The sequence below is a fragment of the Rhamphochromis longiceps genome, linkage group LG14 (assembly GCF_057381845.1).
Source record: "Rhamphochromis longiceps isolate RC_006_pf linkage group LG14, R_longiceps_female_GT1.1, whole genome shotgun sequence".
Lineage (NCBI taxonomy): Eukaryota > Metazoa > Chordata > Actinopteri > Cichliformes > Cichlidae > Rhamphochromis > Rhamphochromis longiceps.
Window position 1 is genome coordinate 33,167,753 of NC_140570.1, and position 19,950 is coordinate 33,187,702.

The 19,950-nt window shown below is 40.8% G+C and overlaps 1 protein-coding gene across 1 annotated transcript in view; it reads right to left on the reverse strand.

Annotated features, from left to right (window-relative positions):
- The window catches only part of LOC146654473 (protocadherin-16-like), a 77,000-nt gene extending 60,261 nt beyond the window's left edge, over window positions 1-16,739 (reverse strand). Inside the window, exons 1-2 of the mRNA XM_085379592.1 lie at window positions 16,365-16,739; window positions 9,015-10,835 (exon numbers count right to left, since the gene is read on the reverse strand). Coding sequence (XP_085235718.1) covers window positions 9,015-10,814 — 1,800 coding nt within the window. The 5' untranslated portion in view covers window positions 10,815-10,835; window positions 16,365-16,739. The remainder of the gene's footprint in view (window positions 1-9,014; window positions 10,836-16,364) is intronic.
- Window positions 16,740-19,950: the final 3,211 nt, after the last annotated feature.

The following is a 19,950-nucleotide window of genomic DNA, read 5'->3' on the forward strand; positions in this document are numbered from 1 at the left end:
CTTCTGTGAGCATTACAGTATCCTCACACTTGTTTACACTCTCATTATGTATGCATCAAGTACATTAACCAAGAGTTTTTACATTACAGCAAAACACAGGAGCATTGCTGCATGAGGGTACTCCATATGCTTCTGTGCAATAAGTAAGGAATCCTATATCGTCACAGGCTTATCAAACATTCTGTTTACTTCGGAGACCACAAATCTATCTGGATACACCCCAGGAGACTTTTGAGTTGTCATCTTTAAACATCACTCAGCTGCTTCCCCCAGGTTGAAAACAGTATTTATTTTTAATCAAAGCCTTTGTTATAACAGTAATGATGAAACTGCATGTGTCCTGCATTCTGAGTGTTGGCTGATCTGTCAAGAGAATCGGATGATCACAACTTTAGCGCTGCAGGGTAGTAACTGAAAGTGTGACAGCTGTGTTCCTGATGAACTGAGAAAATGTCAGCAAAAATGTGACTCGAGCAATTCACTCCTCCTTCCTCAATTAACTAAACACCCGCGAGCAATGACCAGCAGGAGAATGTTTTGGTTGTACTGGAAAACGATTAATGGGACATATGAAGAAATAAACTACCCAGTCCAGAGCAGATCTTTAGATGAATAGTGTTATCCCAGCATGGCATGACTTCACATACAAATGGCAAATTGCTACATTAATCACGATATCCGCTGTCTGGGCTAATCAGGGCCTGTAAGCAATAAGTTGTTGATGGTAAAAATTGGCAGCAGGTGATACTGTAGTTCACTCCGGGCATCAAACCAAAGATCTGCACCGGTTTGCAAACCAAGATCGTTCACATCTGCACACCCCAGAGTCCTTTTCAGTGAGATTGCATGCAAGTATCACTGCCTGCCACATGAAAGTGAGGATGTACTCTAGCCACTCTACAACCATCACGTAAAAAGGTGTTTTGTTCTTATCACAGTTGCGCTAGGGGATTTGACAAAGGAGCAACAAATGCTTAGAGATGTTACAGAAAACTGTGGGCTCATGAAAGAAATGTCAGAGTGAGATTAGAGGTTTTTGTTGCAACTAAAATCTGATGAAGCGTATCGTGTATGATTTCCATCGATCTTCTATAAAGACATCGCCAGGTTTGACTGGACGCAGCTTCTTAAACCAGATGTCTGGATGCCTTCAGCCTTGGCAGTGATGCATTGACTTGCTGAAATTATCAACAAATTGTTTCTCCATTATGCTGGCCATTCCACCATCTGCATTTATTTCACTCCCGAGCTGACTTCTCAGACGCAGCGAATCTGCAGACAATACACACTTTTTCTGGGTACTTAACCATGGAGTATTTTTTTAGGACATCCTCTGTGGGTGATCAGCTTTTCCAGCAAGGCTGAAAGACTGACTCTGTATAGTGTGCTTAAGCCATTCTCATTTAAACACAAAAACGTAAGGTACTTTTCACTTCAGATTCCACAGTGCTGAAACTCAGCATGGTTTTTGCCCCAGTTGGATCTGACTGGCTGCATGTCCAGCATTCAGCCAGCACTGGAAGAGAAGGGTGGTGTTCAGTGTTGATGTGCATTGTTCTAGTTTCACCATGGATTGCCAAATTCATATCAGCTCCATCAGTTTCTTTCGCCCACGTCGATGTTTTGGATCCCATAAGATTCATTTGTGATGCAGCCTGGGAGGAACCCAGACCACTGATTAGAGAATTTCTTCCACTGTCGAACCTTGTCTACACCGATACATGCACATAGACACACACACACCCCTTTCCTGGCTTTTTGTTCGTCTGCTATGATACCACATCACACATCTTGAATCCTGCAACCAGCTCTGCCTAATTACAGCAGACGGTCCCACTGCTCCCTTTGCTCCATGCAGGCTCCCCGCAGCACCAGGCTATACACAACAATCAAAACAAAGATCTGGCCTTTCAACACAGCAGCTAAAAGAAGCAGCACCCAACTCACAACATAAATTCTGCAGCACCAGAATCAAATTAGCCTTCCTAAGGAGGTACGCAACCCCGCGGTAATTAGCTCCCCCGCTAAATCTTTAAATCACCTAGTACTCAGGAAATCTATGTTAGGCTCAGCAGTTGTCTCATTACAACTAATCTACAGGGTGGACGCATTTCTATACAATAAAAATGGCACAACAGATGTCCTCCCTTACAACACAAGTGGCATTTCTGATAGATGTGGTCAAAGCATCAAGATATGCAAACAGCACTGTGAGGTTGGACCACCATGCAGCATCAGTACACATAGATTGGGAGTCTGGTTTTAGCAGGCCAGGGTGCCTTTCTGTCTGAAGCCAAGACAGACAATGTGGGTAAACCACAATGTAAAAGTGGAGCGTCTCTCCACACAAACCTCCTTTTCCGTGTGGTTTGTCATTCTCTTTCTCTTGCTCTGTCTTACAAGGCTTAAAAACAACAACAGCTCAGTGGAACTGGGCTGAGTACAAGAAATAACAAATTCTTTGATCCTGAAAAGTTTTCTGTTTCTGCTCTACTCATCTATTATTACTGGGTATTGTATGAATATGTAAGATGTCTAGTGATATTATTAACAATATATTACTTTGACAATGAGATAAAATTACAAGCATTTAAAGTAAAAAATTATTTCTTAGCTGGCAAAAGTAAAATAAACTGTGCAAAATGTCACATTTCAGGTAGAAATCACTATGTATTCAGTCAGTTTTCATAATGTCCTGAATGATCATTATCTGAAAAACATTCTGTTTTTACAGTGCTAACAGTGTCAACACAGGTTCCACAAAGATTACCTATTTTTTGCCACCTGAATTTCCTGAAACACTATCCAACATCCACTATTTCTCACTTGGGCAACTTACGTATTGCCTAATCTCTGTGTTCATACATTTTTCTAGCCCCAATCAGACACGGTTGTAAAGCAAACTGATCGGACTAAGAGCAGGCACTGAATGCGCCACTCCTTCCATGACTTTGTGGGCTCAGTAACATTCTTCTCAATCGTTATTTCAACTGGCAGTCAGTGCAGCAGAAAGGCTGGAGCAAAAAGGGGGCTGAGGTTGCTGGCAGACAAAAGCGATGCATTCTTTGTAACAGTTAACTTCTGGATTTAGAGACATTGCTCAGCGGTTAAGATATTTTAGGGCTGTGTATATATAGTATATGCATGCATGTCGTGAATGAAAAATTCAACATGTTGGCAGCTGCTTTCTTTCATTACAACACATGACCCTCATCATCCTGCCAAAATTGATTTGTGGCTGTTTGTATAGAATGTAGTCTTCTGATTACTGATTTTTGTTACCTGGCAAACTGTCACTCAGTGTCTACTTTCCGGTCTGGTGGCTTTTGATGGACAGCAGGGGACTGGATGGATGATTTAGCACAGATTTGCTTTGGAACAGTGTGAATATCGCAAGCAGATGATGCTTCCTGATGCCCAGCTTGTTTAGCGATGCCAACTGCCTTGCACATGTGCAGGGGGACCACGGACTGTGAGAACAGAAGGCCTGGCAGCCGTTAGCACAGTCAGCCTCGAGGTCTACCCCCCTTCCCACTCATTCGTCTCAAAAGAGACGAATGGCAAAGTGAATAATCGTCTCTATTTACAAAGGTTAAACAAAAGTCTTCCTCTTGTGCCTGAATACAACACTGTAACAACGTGGCCATGTAGACACCCTTAAAGGCCACACACCTGCAGTCTGACTTCACTCTGTTGATAATTTCCAACCATTCTTTCTTGAACGATCCAACCAGATAAGCCTGGGTCTGCTCAGACTGAGACCTACGAAGCTGCCTGTTTGTGTCACTCCAGGGGTGCTCAAGCATCCCCAGGCAAGCAGATGTGCTGCTCTCACCTGCTCTGATCCACATGTCACCACTCCACAGGGAAACAAGGGGAAGGGAAGAGGTGTAATTGGATCACAAAGAGGACACATAAGTGTGGGAAAGGGAGAAAGGAAGAGATAAGAAGTCTGATCATGGCAGAAAGAACAAGGACAGAGACAAACACAGAGACTCAGACAGGAAGAGTGATATCCCACTCCTCAGAGTCAGAGGATAGATGTTAGAAAAGGGATCAACAGCTGAATCCAGCTGCTGAGAATGAGCTTTGTTACAGCTGCCAGAGGCCAAGTGTCCCTCTGGAGACTCTCGGCTGTTTTCTTTGCGTCTCTCGCGCTCTCTACTTTCACTGTGCTCACACAGTCTTTCACAGAAACTTGGAAGCAGTGCTGAGAGGTCTGTCTCACCTGCAGCAGACAGTCTGGGTGACAGACTGTACTAATGAAATTTTGTGTCCCACAAGGGGGATATATAAGCCCATCTTCCATCCTTGCCAGATGCGGGCAGGAAACCCCTCCAGTGAACTTTCATACCTCACAACTTCTGCTTTACAGCCAGCACTCCATGTGGTTGCATCACAGCACTGAGGTCTTGTAAACATTGCATACACTTACCACTCAGCACTCACATAATGGACAGCAACCAGCAACAAATTTGGACTGTGTTTTGCAAAATATCACTGGCTGCTGCCCGTTTGTTTGGACATTAGACATTTGGGAAACCATGATATATTATGATGGGCATATTTTCCTGCATTTACAATGAAAATTTCTCCTAATAATTATTAATAGTTATGAATAAATAATAAATTAAATCTTTGCAGCTCTACAGTATAGTTAAATGTAGTAGTTGCACTTTAATCCTTAAATGCAGGGTTCCTTTCATGTTGTTTCACAGTTCGACATGCGCACACCCACAGCTTTGGTTTTACACTAATGAACAGTATTTCCTCCCAGCTTCTGTATTCAACCATATAACATTAAATTTTCACCACAACCTTCTCCTCTTCCTGTGCTGTTGGACAGAAAGAGGCGGCAGATTTGATGATGGACGGCTAAGCACAATAAAATGCGTTCAGCTGTCTCGAGCAGAGCAACTTTGACCTGAACACCCACACTCTATCCAGATGTACATCAGTGTTTATGTTCGCTTCATTGCCCCTGCTAGGCCCAGGAGTAAGTGTTCGAGGAAGTATTACATTCACGAACACATTAAGTAGCACATCCAGTTTCCTGCAATTTTACCATTCCCTGAAAATACTGTTATACCACAGAGCCACAATGAAGCTCGGTAGTTAGCAGGAGGAAAAAGAAACAGAAAAGGGAGACCAAAAACAGAGTCAGCTTGCCTCAAGCTAAACCAGTCTCAGAGGAAGAAAAAGCCAGGCTGGTATTAAAACAGACAAGTGAGTATTTCGCTTGACAAAAACCATCTCCAGGAAAATGTCTGGTGAAAACTGATTACATGGTTTGTATACCAAAATATCCATATGAAACTGGCAGTTCCCCTCATTTTCATAGTTTACCTCACTTATTTTCAAAATGCTGCAGTGTCATTTGAATGTTTTTGGAAGAGCTTTAGTTGACAAGGTAGTTGTTATGAAAAATGTGTGATTGAGCAGGTGTAACGTTCAGTCACCAAATCATTACATTTTGCATTTTCGTTTTGTAAAGTTCAGTTTGGGTGAAATTCAAAATGAGCCATTTTTATGTTTTGAATTTTTATGGGCTGAAAATGTGGTCGCCGTTCAGCGGTAGCTGCTGAAACAGTGAGAGGAGAAACTTTTTATGGAGAAGGAGAGAGCTGCAATTTCAAAATACGAAATACTGAGGTTCACGTGCCACTTGCATTAGCCAACTTCATAGATTTACTGTCAGATATTAAATTTTCATTCAGTTTTTAATATGAAGTCAAAAGTATGCTATACTAAAAAGACTATAAAAAGCAAGGTCTAATTCATCAATGTAGGCGTTCCAGGGAGGAACCTAAACCAAAAGCACCATCCACAGTTTATCACTGAATACCTGAGTCTTCACTACACAACAAAGCACTTATTTAACAGCTAATAAAGAGCTGAGGACACTGGATTTGTATCACTGTTATTAGAACCTGCTTAGTCATTAGAAGGTAGGTGGTCATTGTAGTAGAAAGAAAACTACGGAAACTGTGAGTGTGAAAAAAACACTAGAAAGAAGCTCAATCATTCATACGTTTTATGGGTATTTTTCCCTCACAGAGTGGTTTCTTTTATGCTGCCAGGAATGGAGTACTGATTCATAGTGCCACTTCACTGAGGTACCCCTTTCAACTAGGTTTTCTTTAAAGCATTCAATGTGAAATAATAGATATGTTTGAATGCTGCTTTATGTGGTATCTAAACTTAAAAAAAAGGCTCATAGTAGGTCTGCCCACGAGAAATCATAGGCAAAGAATAATACTCATAGATTAATGTTTTTTGAAGGAAAGAGATTTTCAGAAACGGAAGCAAATTAGGCACCAAAACAGCAGATAAATGCAAAAGTTTGAATACAGCTTCAAGAAAGTCTCACAGAAAGCAGTCTTCGTCTCATGTTGCTAAGGGGTTTGCAGCAATAAAAGCGGTCCATTCAGTCATGAACGTGGGGGAGGTGGCTTTAAAAATTAGTTCTGGCCTATCTTCACACCTAGGTAATGAGAAATGAAGTGAGATCAGATAAGAATTTAGCGTCTGCCGGACAAGCAGACAGACAAGGAAGCCCCCCTGCTTATGTCACCTCCGCTACTCATGCAAGCGCTTGTCAGGGTTCATTTCCCCCTCAGCTGCTCGGAGACCCCCTCTCGCCTTTCTGCTGGAGCCAGAACAACCCGAAAACAGACAGAGGGGCAATTCTTAGCAGAGACCCTCCAAATGAGCCAAGAGCCGCAATGATATGAGGCGTAAATTATTCCCCAGTGCAGGATTGTGACACAATCAACTGAAAACTTTCATTACTTATTACATATGTAAAAGCCAAGACAACCATGTGCCTCATTATGTTTAACAACGACTTATATTACTTATATTATATTCTTCTTCCTCAATCAAAAGCCTCTGATTAACAGATGTGATAAAATGACGCAGAAGTAATAACTTTTTTCGTCTTATTACTTTCTTATTATTCAACAAGGTCTTCACACATTTGCATTAAAAAAATACATTTGTACAATGAAATGTAACAGTTCCTCTTGAGTGAATGCATGCTTGCAATCTGGAACGGAGATATAATATGAGGCAAGAGAGCATAATTTATAAAATGAAGTGTGGACTGTAGAAAGTTGCGTTGGTATTGTGGTTCCGGATATGGATTCGGATATGTGTTGTAGAGTTATATTGAACCTCGACACCATCCAGAAAACTTGTAAATTGGACACAGTTGGAAAACTAATAAAGGAGAATGGAATTAGTAACGCCTCATGAAACACATTCCATAATGCAGCTCATAGTTTTCAAGTGCTGTTTTTCATGTCGAATTTGATTTCCCCTCTCCAGGGTGACCTATTTTCTTTGCAGCAGATCTCATATATTGAATTACAAGAGTGATGCCTGTTAATAGGATTAAGCCCTTATTTTTTATTTATCCCCCCCCCACACACACACACACATCTAATTATAAAGCCATCTGTAAAAGCATCTGATGTATAGTGAAAGTGACAAAAAATAATCACGCCACATGAGAATAGCCCTGAAACACCCACAGATGGGAAGAGGAGAGCGAAAAGGTAACGTGATAATCATAATGTCCATACTATAGGTTTTTTTTGGGGGGTGGCTTTGTCTGTGAAAGATGGGTACACTGAGAATTTTATCTACAAAGAGAAAAGGCAGTCATCAGATGTCTTGCTGAGATGTTTGGATGTAGAACTGGCACCCTAAGTAAGAGCAGTCTGTTCTCACATGGGCCGCCAAACACACGTCTGCAACAACCAGTGAAGCCCAAGAGAGGCCAGAGAGCAGAGGCTTTGAAGAACTACTTCATACTTGGACTCAGTAGGACCCACAGATCAAGCATGTCATACTCTTAGGAACTGTCTGAGGGCAGGTAGTAAGCAGCCAATGGAGAGTAAAGACAGAACTCTGAAAATCGCTGGTTCGAAAGAAAACATGAAATCGTTTTTTCCTTAAACTTTTTTAATCAAACATGAACTCCAGCTCACACTGGAAACAGTGATCTTAGAGTTTCACAGTCCAAAACATACATTTTTTAATTACTCTTTGGTCGACTTTCCAATTTTCAAAATCAATTTCAGAACATTCCTCTTTCTCATTACACTTGCGGTCTTTTTGATTTATAAACTACCCACAAAAAGTCCTTGTAGTGCCTTAACTACATTTAAGTGCCACAGTATGACATTGTGTCTCCTTTCACCCCTCCCTCATCCACAGCAAAATCCTGGGCCAAGATCTCATCTGCTAGGCCGTCCATCTGGGCTGCACTCTATTTCCAACTCCTTGATCCATGCAGTACTGCTGTACACACTTGCAAAACAGAATCTCTATCCTCGTAAAAAGAAACTCCAGCTTGCTGATGTGAGAAATGGCTTGAATGACACCTGATATGCCTCATTTTCTCTTTGTAATTGCAGTCTTTTTATTAATAAATGACTAGTGGAAATTATTTTTTACCAGAAAAAAACACTGCATTTACATGGGGTGATCTAATTTGTCTGAACTTTAATTCATCTTGTCGCTTATGGCCATTTTTTTCTCACGCTCAACAACCCTAATTAAGGTGCCTTTTGAGACTGAAGTGACATCTATTTCTTTGGATAAAGCCCTGAATTTGTCTCTGTCTGTGAATATGTGAAAAACTCCTTTGTGCCTCGGCTGACGGAGGACTTTGCACTGCCTCTGTTACCCTGGAAACCTTTTGAGAGGTGAAGGAGAGGACAGCCAAGGAGCAGATCATGTTGGCCTAAATTTGCAGGTAAATCCTCACTAAGGCTGTCCAATTTAAACAGCTTTAGCATTAAATAATAACCCTCGATGAGGAAAAAAGGAGTTACTCTGACAAACTTCTATTTTATTTATCTAATAACTTTCCATTTGTCGCTCTCCACAGTTGCACCAAAGTCCAATGCAGACCCTTACATAAGCAAAGTGTTAAAGCGTGGGAGTGTTGATCAAATCAATCAATTCATAACCTTTTACTGAATTAAAACATTAAAAAATCCTACCTCGAGAATGCAGGTCCCCGGTGCTGTGTTCTCCTCGACAGACACATTGTAGAAGTTTCTCTCAAAAACAGGCTCGTTGTCATTTATATCCTGAAGAAAGATGTTTACAACTGCAGTGGATGAAAGAGATGGCTTTCCTCCATCAGTGGCCACCACAGTTATACTGGGACTAGGGTTCTTTTCATAATCCAGCTGGGAGAGAGTGGTAATAATGCCAGTAATGGAGTCTATACTGAACCAGCTGTAATAAGCACTTCCATCTTGTAGGATGCTGTAGCTTATGTCCCCATTTGGCCCCTGGTCTTTATCTCTAGCTGTTACCTGTAACACAAAGCTACCTGGAAACACCACTTCAGGAATGACCTGCCTGTACACTGGTTGGTCAAAGAGAGGAGGATTGTCATTGATGTCAATCACTTGGATAGTGAAGGAGGATTCAGCCCTGAGCGGAGGCATGCCGGAATCTGTCGCCATCACCCTCAGCTCATAGGTGTCTCTTTCCTCGCGGTCCAGAATCTGATCCACACAAATCAAATAGATTATGCTATCCTTAGTGGTCAGGGCAAACTTTCCATCACCTCCCTCTAGTGACACATTGACATTAGCATACTCTCCGTAGTCTGGGTCAGTGACTGAGATGCGGGCTACGTACTGGCCTGGCTGTGCCCCTTCTGAGATTCTGGGAGATCCGTCCTCACTGAGAAAGATGATGGTCATTGTAGGCTGGTTGTCATTGTAGTCTCTGACATGAATGGTGACAAAGGCATTGGTCACTTCTGGGTGAGTTGCGTTGTCTTGCGCCTGAACCACCAGCTCGTGGACCCTCCTCATCTCGAAGTCCAGTGGTTTGTTGAGGGTGATGATGCCAGTGCGAGAATCTATGACAAAGTAGCGATCTGGGTCGCTTTGTCTCCTGTTAATTTCATATAGCACCATCCCATTATCGCCCTCATCAACATCTGTGGCAAACACCTGCAGGATGTTACTTCCTGGTTGAAGGTTTTCAGATATTATAGCATGGTAGCGGCTCTGGTTAAAAACAGGAGCGTTGTCATTAATATCTTGCACAGTAATATCTAACGTCATCTGATCAGTTCTTTTGGGGGACCCGCCATCAAAAGCCTCCAAAGATAAAGTATAGGTGGATCTTTTCTCTCTGTCTAGAATGGTATTGACCACCAAATCCAGATAGAGAACTTCATTGCTTCCTCTCCTGGTTTCCAAGGTGAACGCCTGGCCAACATTTCCATCCTTGATAAGGTAACCCTGTGTCGTAAGCTGCCCTTTATCACTATCAACAGCTGGCTCGAGAGGAAACCTAGTGCCGATAGCTGTCTGTTCAGGAATTTTAAAAGTGGCTTGCTTTCTGGGGAACTTTGGAGCGTGGTCATTTATATCATTCACCTTGATGGTCACCTCTACTGTCACACCTGTCATGGTGACTGCAATGAAGTTGTACCTATCCCTTAATTCTCTATCCAGAACTTTGGCAGTTTTAATAATGCCTGTGCTTTCATCTATATCCAAATCACTCCCTACTCCTGTGCCCTCATGGTCTGAAATGAAGTACAAGGATGCTGTTACGCCAGGGGGGAGTCCTGCACTGATGTCACCTACAATTGTACCTGCTGGTTGCTCCTCATCTAGCTGTAGCTCAAGGGTTCCCAAGACCACAGGTGAGTGGACTGCTATAAGCTCCAAGACCACATATACCATTAGCACTATCCTTTGGCTCCACCAACCCTCACGATGCAAAGAATCCATTACAGACTTCCCAAAACCCTTGGCAGCAGTCTTCATTTTGGCCCCTTCGTTTTAAACCTAGAGACACACAGAGAGGAAAGGCTGAGCAATATCAAAATATTATTAAAAAAAAGTCAGAACAGCAGAAACTAAGTAAAGGTGTAATATTTTTATAGTAAGGTAGTTTAAGACACCTAGGTAGCCTACATGCCTTAAACACTTTCCCATATGTTTTATTGACTTTGCTCCTACCCACACTATATACAACTGGCCAAGCACATAACATTTTCCTTCACTTCTTTTTCACCTAATAAGTCGACACCTTGTTTCTCCCATATACCAGAGAGCCCCCCTTTGCTAAAGAAACATCAAAGCCACAGGCCACAGCATACCACTTCAGACAGGGAGTCTTTAGCTGTTGCTCTGCAGCTTTAATTAAAAGGGTGCGAGAATCAGTTTGGCCAGGCTACCCCGTGTGTTTGCCATAGCTGTTCGCCTTTGTATAAGTCTGGGAGGTGAAGTCCTGGATTTAATATTTACCACCACATTTATCTTTCGTGGAATGAGGAATTTTAAAACAATCCCCCCCAAGAACCCTTTCAAATAACTCTCCTTAGGCAAACATATTGAGTTTATGAGAAGTAAGAGTGTGAGTGTTAAATCAAGGGGAAAAAATATTGAAACACTGATATTTAAAAGCAGCAAGGGTATTAGGATTTCTTGCATAAACAATAGGCACACTCTGGCAAAGGATCCACACCACTGCAGAGGAAATGTAATTGAGACTGAGAGACACTGTGGAGCAATGTGGAAATGTTTCAACAAGACTGTCACCATCTGCAGAATAATCCAAAACCACCAAGTGTCTGGCTCAAAGAAAATTATTGTGTCGTTTTCATTACATAAAAAGACAGGCTTCCAATTGTCTGTGGTTCTGTGTAATAGGTCTAATTCATAATGACTTTAACTTCCTGGTTAAGTACATTTTGCTTTAATTTAAAGAAAATATATACAGAAGTGCATCAATATTTGAATGGCTGGCTCTCTGTAAAAAGCTCTTTAAGGCTCCCCCCAGTGGATTAATTGATACCTGCAAGGAAACATTCAAAGACATCTGCGCATCTGTGTGTGAGCATGTGTCTGTGCGTGTGTGTGTGTGTGTGGACTAAATGCCTTCCTGAATGCTGTGTGGCGATCTGTCTTAGCCACAGTGGTAACAGTGTATTTGAGTGACAGAGCAGTACTGCAGAATTGAAGGGCTCCATGCAGTCTACCTCTTTCCCTTTTTCTGGCTCTGCAGCATTGTAATTGAGGTCTGCTGGAAGTTGGCCATGAGCACACAAGATTCCAGGGCTAATTTCAGTCTGCCGTGATTCAGAGCCCACAACACTGAAGATGCTAACTTTTAACGTCATAAATTGCTTTGAATTTAGTGTGAGTAGCGAGAAACCTTGTATCACATCTTGTTTTGAAATATGGCATGAGAATGTGTCCTGTTTGCATCTGCTGTGTTACCGGTCCAAGATGATTCAATGGTTTAGGCATAAAAAGGAATTCTGAGCCAATTTGCTCCATTAATCTCTAATTCTTATTGCTTTAACAGAGACCATAATAATTGCAAATGACAAAACCATAAAAGGCGAGCGCTACAAATTCACCATTACATAGTACAGTTTGGGTTGTTTTCTGAGTGCTGTTCTTGGCAAAAAACATAAGCACATCCATGACAGGCTGAAAATCTTGACAGCACTTGAACTTTAAAGCCTCAGTACTGATTTACTTTACTAAAACACTGGGGATGAACTTTTACAAAGCTCCCTCCAGTGCACAAAGGATAGCTTTTCAAGGCCAGACTCCCTGACCAAATACCACAACTGAAATAATGCAGTTTCTGGTTGAGCTACAGTGGAGGACCTCTGCAGAGCAGCGCAGCCTAATGGATATAACATACACACAGTTGGGTAAGCTAATTGAACAATACCAGGTAAAGCAGGGCACGTGGTTTCAAAAGATTCAGTGTGAGATTAAAGAGAAATCTATGCAGACTAAAGCTAAGATGTTAGCCTAATATATAACTGCTGTTGCCCACCCACGCAGGTATCACTGAGTTTCATACCTGTTCCTAAATTGCCAGTGAGAAGTCACATGTGTCAAGCTTTGGGAAAGAAAACTCTTCAAAGAGGCTGCTGATGGTTAAAAGCTGTTGCATTAAGTAAGCCAATCCGATTGTGGTTTGGATTCAAGCATTTTTCTTGCATAATTGTCTTAGAACGTGACTCTCTTCTTCTGGTAGTTAAATACTGTTAATGGCTTTTGCAAAGATGACGCAACCGCTGGTGGATTAATCCCATGTTCTCTGAACAAAGACACTAAAATGTTTACTTTGCACGAGCTTCACTATTTTTTTTTCTCTAAAACTGGCGTGTGTGTGTAATATATCACGCACACCTCAGTGTTAGCTGAAACTGTAGCATTGACCCAGTTTCTTTTGAATCCTTTAAACCAAGTCGAACGACCGAATCGGTGGTTCGTGGGATTTACATAGAGAATGAAAATCTCTGTTGGAATAAACTAGATATCATTGTGAACACTTTGGTAGCATGACTGAAATCTGCATCAAAATCCTTGGCAGCCTTGAATGCTGGGAACATCAGGGCAGCACTTTTTCCCCCTCCACTGTAGTCTAAATCGTGTTTGGCAAAATGTATTGGATATTAACGTCTAATAGCTGAAAATACTTGGGCTTATTTATATCTGGCTTTACAGTTTTGGGTGAAGTATGAGGTCTATTTGTCTTTCTCTGCTGCTATGAAGACAAGTAGGCCTTTGGTTTGGCAACTACTACAACAAACAGTATCTAAACAAACACTACTGCTGCCTCCCTCCATGAGCCATAACCAACATTACATAGAAGAATGCCAACACTCTCATGAAAATATAATTCTTAGCAATGCAAAGTAAAAGACACTTTAAAAAAAGGAGAATTAAAACGGTGGATTTACCACAGATCATCCTGCCAAGTCATATCATTTCATCTGAGAATTTATACATATGTTTTGAATAGAGAATGCCTCTCAATTGCCACTAACTAATTGTAACTGTAACTTTGGTCGTTGCTGTGCTTTTTTTGGAAGTCGAATTTCCCAGAGGAACCCACCCGAGGGATTAATAAAGTTCTATCTTATCTTATCTTATCTTATCTTAACTGAACAACTGTCAAACACTGGCCTCAAGCAAATGTCTTAATCACAGACAACATCGGAGATAGCTTCTTGTGAGTAAATGATGTGCTAACTGGAAATACATTATTGGTTAAAAATCGCCCTCCATCAAACAAAAGTTTAGCAAATTACCCCCAAAATAAAGCAGGCTTCTACTTCATTAACGCAACCAAAAAACCTATGTAACACTAACAAACCAAGAGGGACAGCTATAGTGACAGACTGCGTAAAATGAGCTTCTAATTCCAAGTCATGAGTCTAGTTACTCACAGAAAACGTCTGTGGTTTCAAGAACACGCCAGCCTGCTTGGGGCTCGATGGAGCCATAATGGAAACCACAGACAGAAATGCAGATTGACTGGACATGAGGATGGCAAGCTTAGCTCAAAGCAAACTACAATGCTCTGAATGTTTGCCAGACTAAGTGCCACATTTCTGTACCTTGCATTACTCTTTGATACTTCAGTCGTTGGGCATGTAGTCTTAAAAAGCCCTTGAAAAACCATGACAGGCCCTTCCTGACAATAACAAACATCACATTGGGAAAACCCACAAGCTACATTTTTTTCACTGTGAACCCTTCAGTTCAAGGTTCTGAGGGTCCATGACAAAAGGGATCATCTCTTTCCCACAACAAGAGCAGCATGGGTTGGTTCAGCTGTTTGTGTAAGATATTCAGGATAAAAAACACACACACCTAATATCTTTGAAGATGACACTGCCTGACATTGCACTGGCAGTGCTAGTGATTGCATCATTAAAAACAGATGTGTATCGTGTTACAGTAGCAAGGGTGCAAGGAGCAGCAACAGTACTACAAACTAAGGTAAAAGTTTTCCTGACTCACATTTTCTGATTATAAAAAGGGCAGGTCTCATTGGGAGTTTTTAAATCTGCGGGTGTCCAGATTGACATTCTTGCTTTCGCATTGATGCAACTTTTTTTTAAAATGACAGGGACTGGTCATAAATGCTGAAATGAACTTTGGAGGCGACAGCTTTCTGGCAAAGTGCCCTCAGACGCAATAGCTGATTTACACTCAGCTTGTTTGAGCGATGATTGAACTGCAAAAAGATGAGCAAAACCACAGTCAGGCAATTTTCAGAATGTGCAAGGCAGTGAGAAACTTTATGGTTAGATTGCATGAAACATATGTGCTTTTCTTTTCTTTTTTCAGGAATCTGCACACTATAGTGCAGATAGCATCAGCAACATCATACGCACGCCACAGAGACAAGACTAGTGAAAGGATTGCTTCATTCAGTGCACCAAAGGGAATATGACATAATTCTTGGACTCCTATAAACGCCACAGAGGTCCAAGCTGTGGTTTTATCCACAAGTGGTGCATCTTTCGCTTGTTTTTTCTGCAAGTTTAGATTTTGTCTCATGGCACGCACTGCAAAGATGTGCTGGAACAGAGAAAGTGTTAGAAATGACCCTATCATACAAACAAACAGCCTCACAACTAACCATGCACAAAAATGAATGAAACAGACTCGGCTCTGGTGAATGAGCCTCATAAAATCATACAAGTGTTAGGGTTTTTCAAACTGATGACTGGTAGTGGAAAAATAGAAAAAAGAAAAAAGAAACAAAACCTGGGCTGCACCATGGCAACCATCACACAGACAACTGCATGGCGATGGATCCCAGTGACTTAATTGGCTTTATAATTAAAAGATATGAAAACCTTTTGTGGGTAATGATGTGAGTAATCACTGAGCAGCTATAGGACCAGCCGTGCGGCTACAGCAGCACTCGGAGGACTATACAATAACTGCATATAGGTTTCCCAATTTCAGAGGAATGTCTTGATCTCAGGGGGACTTTAACAAGGTGCGATTTAACAAACTGTTAAATGTTTTGTCAGCTCTTCAAAGTCTACCCGCTCAAAGTCTACGTAGTATTTTGTTTTTTGAACTTACTGCTATAGAGTTGAAAAACTGCCAAATGATCCATCCATATGATCAACCTTTGCATGAAAGAAGATTAAGTAGCCTAAATTAGCCACATTGCATATTGACTGATTGTAGAAATACTCGATTAAAATGACACGTACACGAGCTGCTTTAAAATTTACTTTCTAGCATTTGTTTTTAATTAATTAAAACTTTTTAATGCTAGAGGCGAGTCTGCATAAATGCAACGGAGCGCGCTGATGCATTGGTCTGCTAAAACAGTAAGTAACAGGCAATTGCTTTGCATACATCCCTCCACTAAAATCCTTTTCTAAAGCAACGTGATTAGTAACGCGTTGTTAACAATGTATAAGTGAAAGGGGGTAAAGTGTGCTTAGAGATAAACACTGATGAATAACTTCAACATCAGGCTGGTTACTTGTGGCGCTGGAAGGTCTGTGCAGTCCAGCTTTGATGGATACTCACATTCATTTGTTCCTTTCCGGTGTTTAAAGATGATAACTTGCGCTTCCAGATGTACAAATTCCTCTCACTGTTCCCTTATGAAGACGAAGTACAGAGTTACATCCATCCCAGGAAAAAAGGCATTATCCCCGCGGCACACTTTGTTTCTTTGCTAAATTCCTATTCAGGTCTCTTCGATTTCTTATCAGACGAAATGATTAAAAAGAAAGAAGCAAACTTGGTCTCTTTGTAAAAACTTTCCTTTCGTCTTATCGGCATCCACTGCCCGCCTGTCTGGGCTCACACACACTGCTGCAGCACGCTAAGTGAAACCAAACGATGTGGGGGCCGAGCGGTGAACGTCCGTCTCCAAAATCGAATTTCTTCAACACGTGACGGAGTGCAGCCTCCTGCTTCTCTCCTCTTTCTGCTGCTGCTGTGATTACCACAAGGAGCCACACCGACTGCAGAGGCAGGTCAGGTTATTGCTGAACTTTGGTGCCACCATCCTATGCGAAAGGGAAGTGTAAATCAGATACAAAGCTCGCTGTGCTCTGCTCTTCTGAAGAGTTAAACTGTAAAAGAAATCGCACAGAAATCTCTGCTGTGGTGACATGTATATGTCAGCACAGTACTTTTATAAATCCACTGATTTTTTACACGTATATTTGTTAAAACAGCTGAATAATTTAGCCAAATAATACAACATACAAACTCATTTTAATCATCCCACTGCTGAAGTAAACTTTCAATCAGTATAAGATATAAACCCTTACATTCATCATATTCATTTACTTGTGCTTCCAGGCACAGTGAGGCTTGAAATGTATAATGTAAATCGGGCCTGGCTTTAGTGATTATGAATTATATCCACCTGAGCTACCTAACAAAACAACCTCGACACAGCCACTGGATCATAAGGAGATCTAGCCATCATACAGACAACACTTTCCTTCAGATGTTGGAAATCAAGAAACCTCCTGGGGGTATTTTCCATCTAAGTCTAAAAAGGATACAATGCCTGTAACTTTTCCTCATATGTTGTGACTCTTTAAAGGAACATAGCTTACATCTTCAGTCAACCCCCAAGGGGAAGCTACACTTTTATCTCTCATGGTGCTGGAGCCATAACCCTGCTTCACTTTCTTGTCAATCACTAAAAGCTCTGAAAGTTATTAAACCCTTGTCACTTTGCATTTAGAGCTTATAAACATGAGAGGGGCAGAGAGTCCTTTTGTGTCTGTAGTTTTACTGAGAAACATCTGATGGAAATGGGATGAATGCCCCAATGTTTATTCATTTTTCTTCTTTGTCATTAAAGAAATGAATTTGAAAACTGAATTACCCCTGGCAAGACAAAATAAAGACATTTTATTCATGATATACCTGTGAAGTGACAGTATAAAGGAGGCTTTATGAATAGTAATGAACTAGTTGCTTTGTTCTGTTTGCACTGATAAAGAAAAAGAGAGATTATCAAAAAGAATAAACAAAAAAAGCTTGATCACTCTAACCGTGATCATTTTTTTATTGCGGCTAAAACTTTCTTTCCTCCAGCCAACCTCGTTATGTCTCCCCACTTTCTCTCTCTGAACTGCTTTTTCACCCAGTGGAATGAGTTCCAGTGCTGGCAGCTTCTCATTATGACTGTGACAGTACAGCAAGGGAGGCAACTCACACAGATATGCATATGTTCACACTAATCGGCATGCTCAGATGGTTTTACTTCCACAGGGACAATCATCCATATTATCTACACTACCTGTCCCTATTTTAATGCCAGCCAGACAGAACAACTTAAAATGACATGGAGCTTGGCTCTGTTCTTTATGCCCTGGATGTAATTTTGAGTGCAAAGCATCAAAAGACAGATACAAGTGGGAGTTAAATAGTATGCACAAAATAATATTTGCAGTATGCATTAAAAGAATCCAGCAGACGTAATACGTATTGGTGTTCTTAGATAGCAGTGTAGATAAATGTTTAGCAGAGCTGGAAAGAAAATAAAGTGTTTTGTTTATGTTTTATTTCCTTTCGTAGATAACATGTAGGGCTGTTTCATATCAATTCAAGTTGTTACTGACACCATCTCACTATCTTCGCAGTTCCTCGTGCAGCATTATATTAAACAAAGTAAAATCCTTTACCTTATCAAGATTCATTTTTATTGCAAGTATCCTTTTCTGCCCAGTGACAAAGCAATGGATTGTCAAATATCCTGTTCGCATACTAATGACAAAATGTTCACTTGGCATCACTTGGCTTGCCTATTCCAAATTTGATAAATTATTAAAGATGAAAAGATGTACAGAAACTAGGAGCACAGATGTCAAACTGATGGATTTGTTTATGGTTTTGCAAACAACAATAAGCAGATTAGGTATTGTACTGTGGATAAATCAAAACACGAGCGGAGCATCTGTTTTCCATCCAGCGTCGGTGCTGGAGTTCCATACAAAAGTGCAGCCTAAGTTTACGTCGTTTTAAAGGCTCAGTCTGCATTAATTTTACCTATGCTCACCTCACACTTCAGTTTTTCAAGTCCGTTCACATGCATGAGATTGTCAGTTCCTACTTGGCTTTAACTGACTTGACTGCCCTCATGAGTCATATAAGGCCATGAATAAAAAAACAAGGTGCCGTAATGGTGGACAAATCTGCAATTCTACTTTGAGGTTAGATGCTGTCCACATCAAGACGTTGTGGTCTTAGTAATTTTTCTGTGCTGCTTATTTTAGTGACATTTGACCGTGGATTAGAGGGAGTACCACAACTTGGCTCCTTTACCCTTGCAGAAAGACCATGAAAGAAATAATAAATAGATTGAGTTTAATCAAGATTAAAGGTAAGTGTGTGACATGCCACTCTTTCTCAGGAAATCATATCAGTAACTGCTTCTAACCGGATACACAAAATGTAAAAAAAATAACAAAATACATGTATTTGTGAAATAAAACATCATGGTGTTGCACCACAAGCAATTTTTCAGCTGCTACATTAAAACCATAATAAGACTCAGATGTCCTTGTATCTCCCTACCCTGTAATTCTCAGTGTTTTGATGAAATATGATTTTTGTGAGATCTTTTCATTTAATTCTCAGTTTCTTTTGTGTAGCAATTGGCCCCACACATCATTGATGGCTGATTTGTGATTTTTTTTAATTTATTTATTTGCTCTCATAAAGTTTATATCGTGGCATTTGCAAGTGTGCCCTGGGTAACAAAAAAGGCTTTGAATGCGTTTAATTTGCAGCAACAATTTCTTGTTGTTTGTCAAGTCTTGGAAAACAAAATAACAAAAATGGGGATGACCTAATGAAGTTTTTGGTTAAAAAATGAAATAGGGGGAATAACAAGATGATTAATTTAATAGTTTTTGTAGCATTCCACAGAACAAAAAGCTGAGGAAAAGATATATACACATCAAATACTGAACTTGTTAAGCCACTGAGGCGTGGATTATCTGAGCATGCTCGCGTTCATTTCATTCTTTAAAAGTAATGGATTCATTTGTGATGCTTAAATGTAAATATTCTGTAATCCAGAACAAAATCCAGGACACAGACTTCACAATGCTGCTCTACCGGAACCCCATCTGGATCAAAA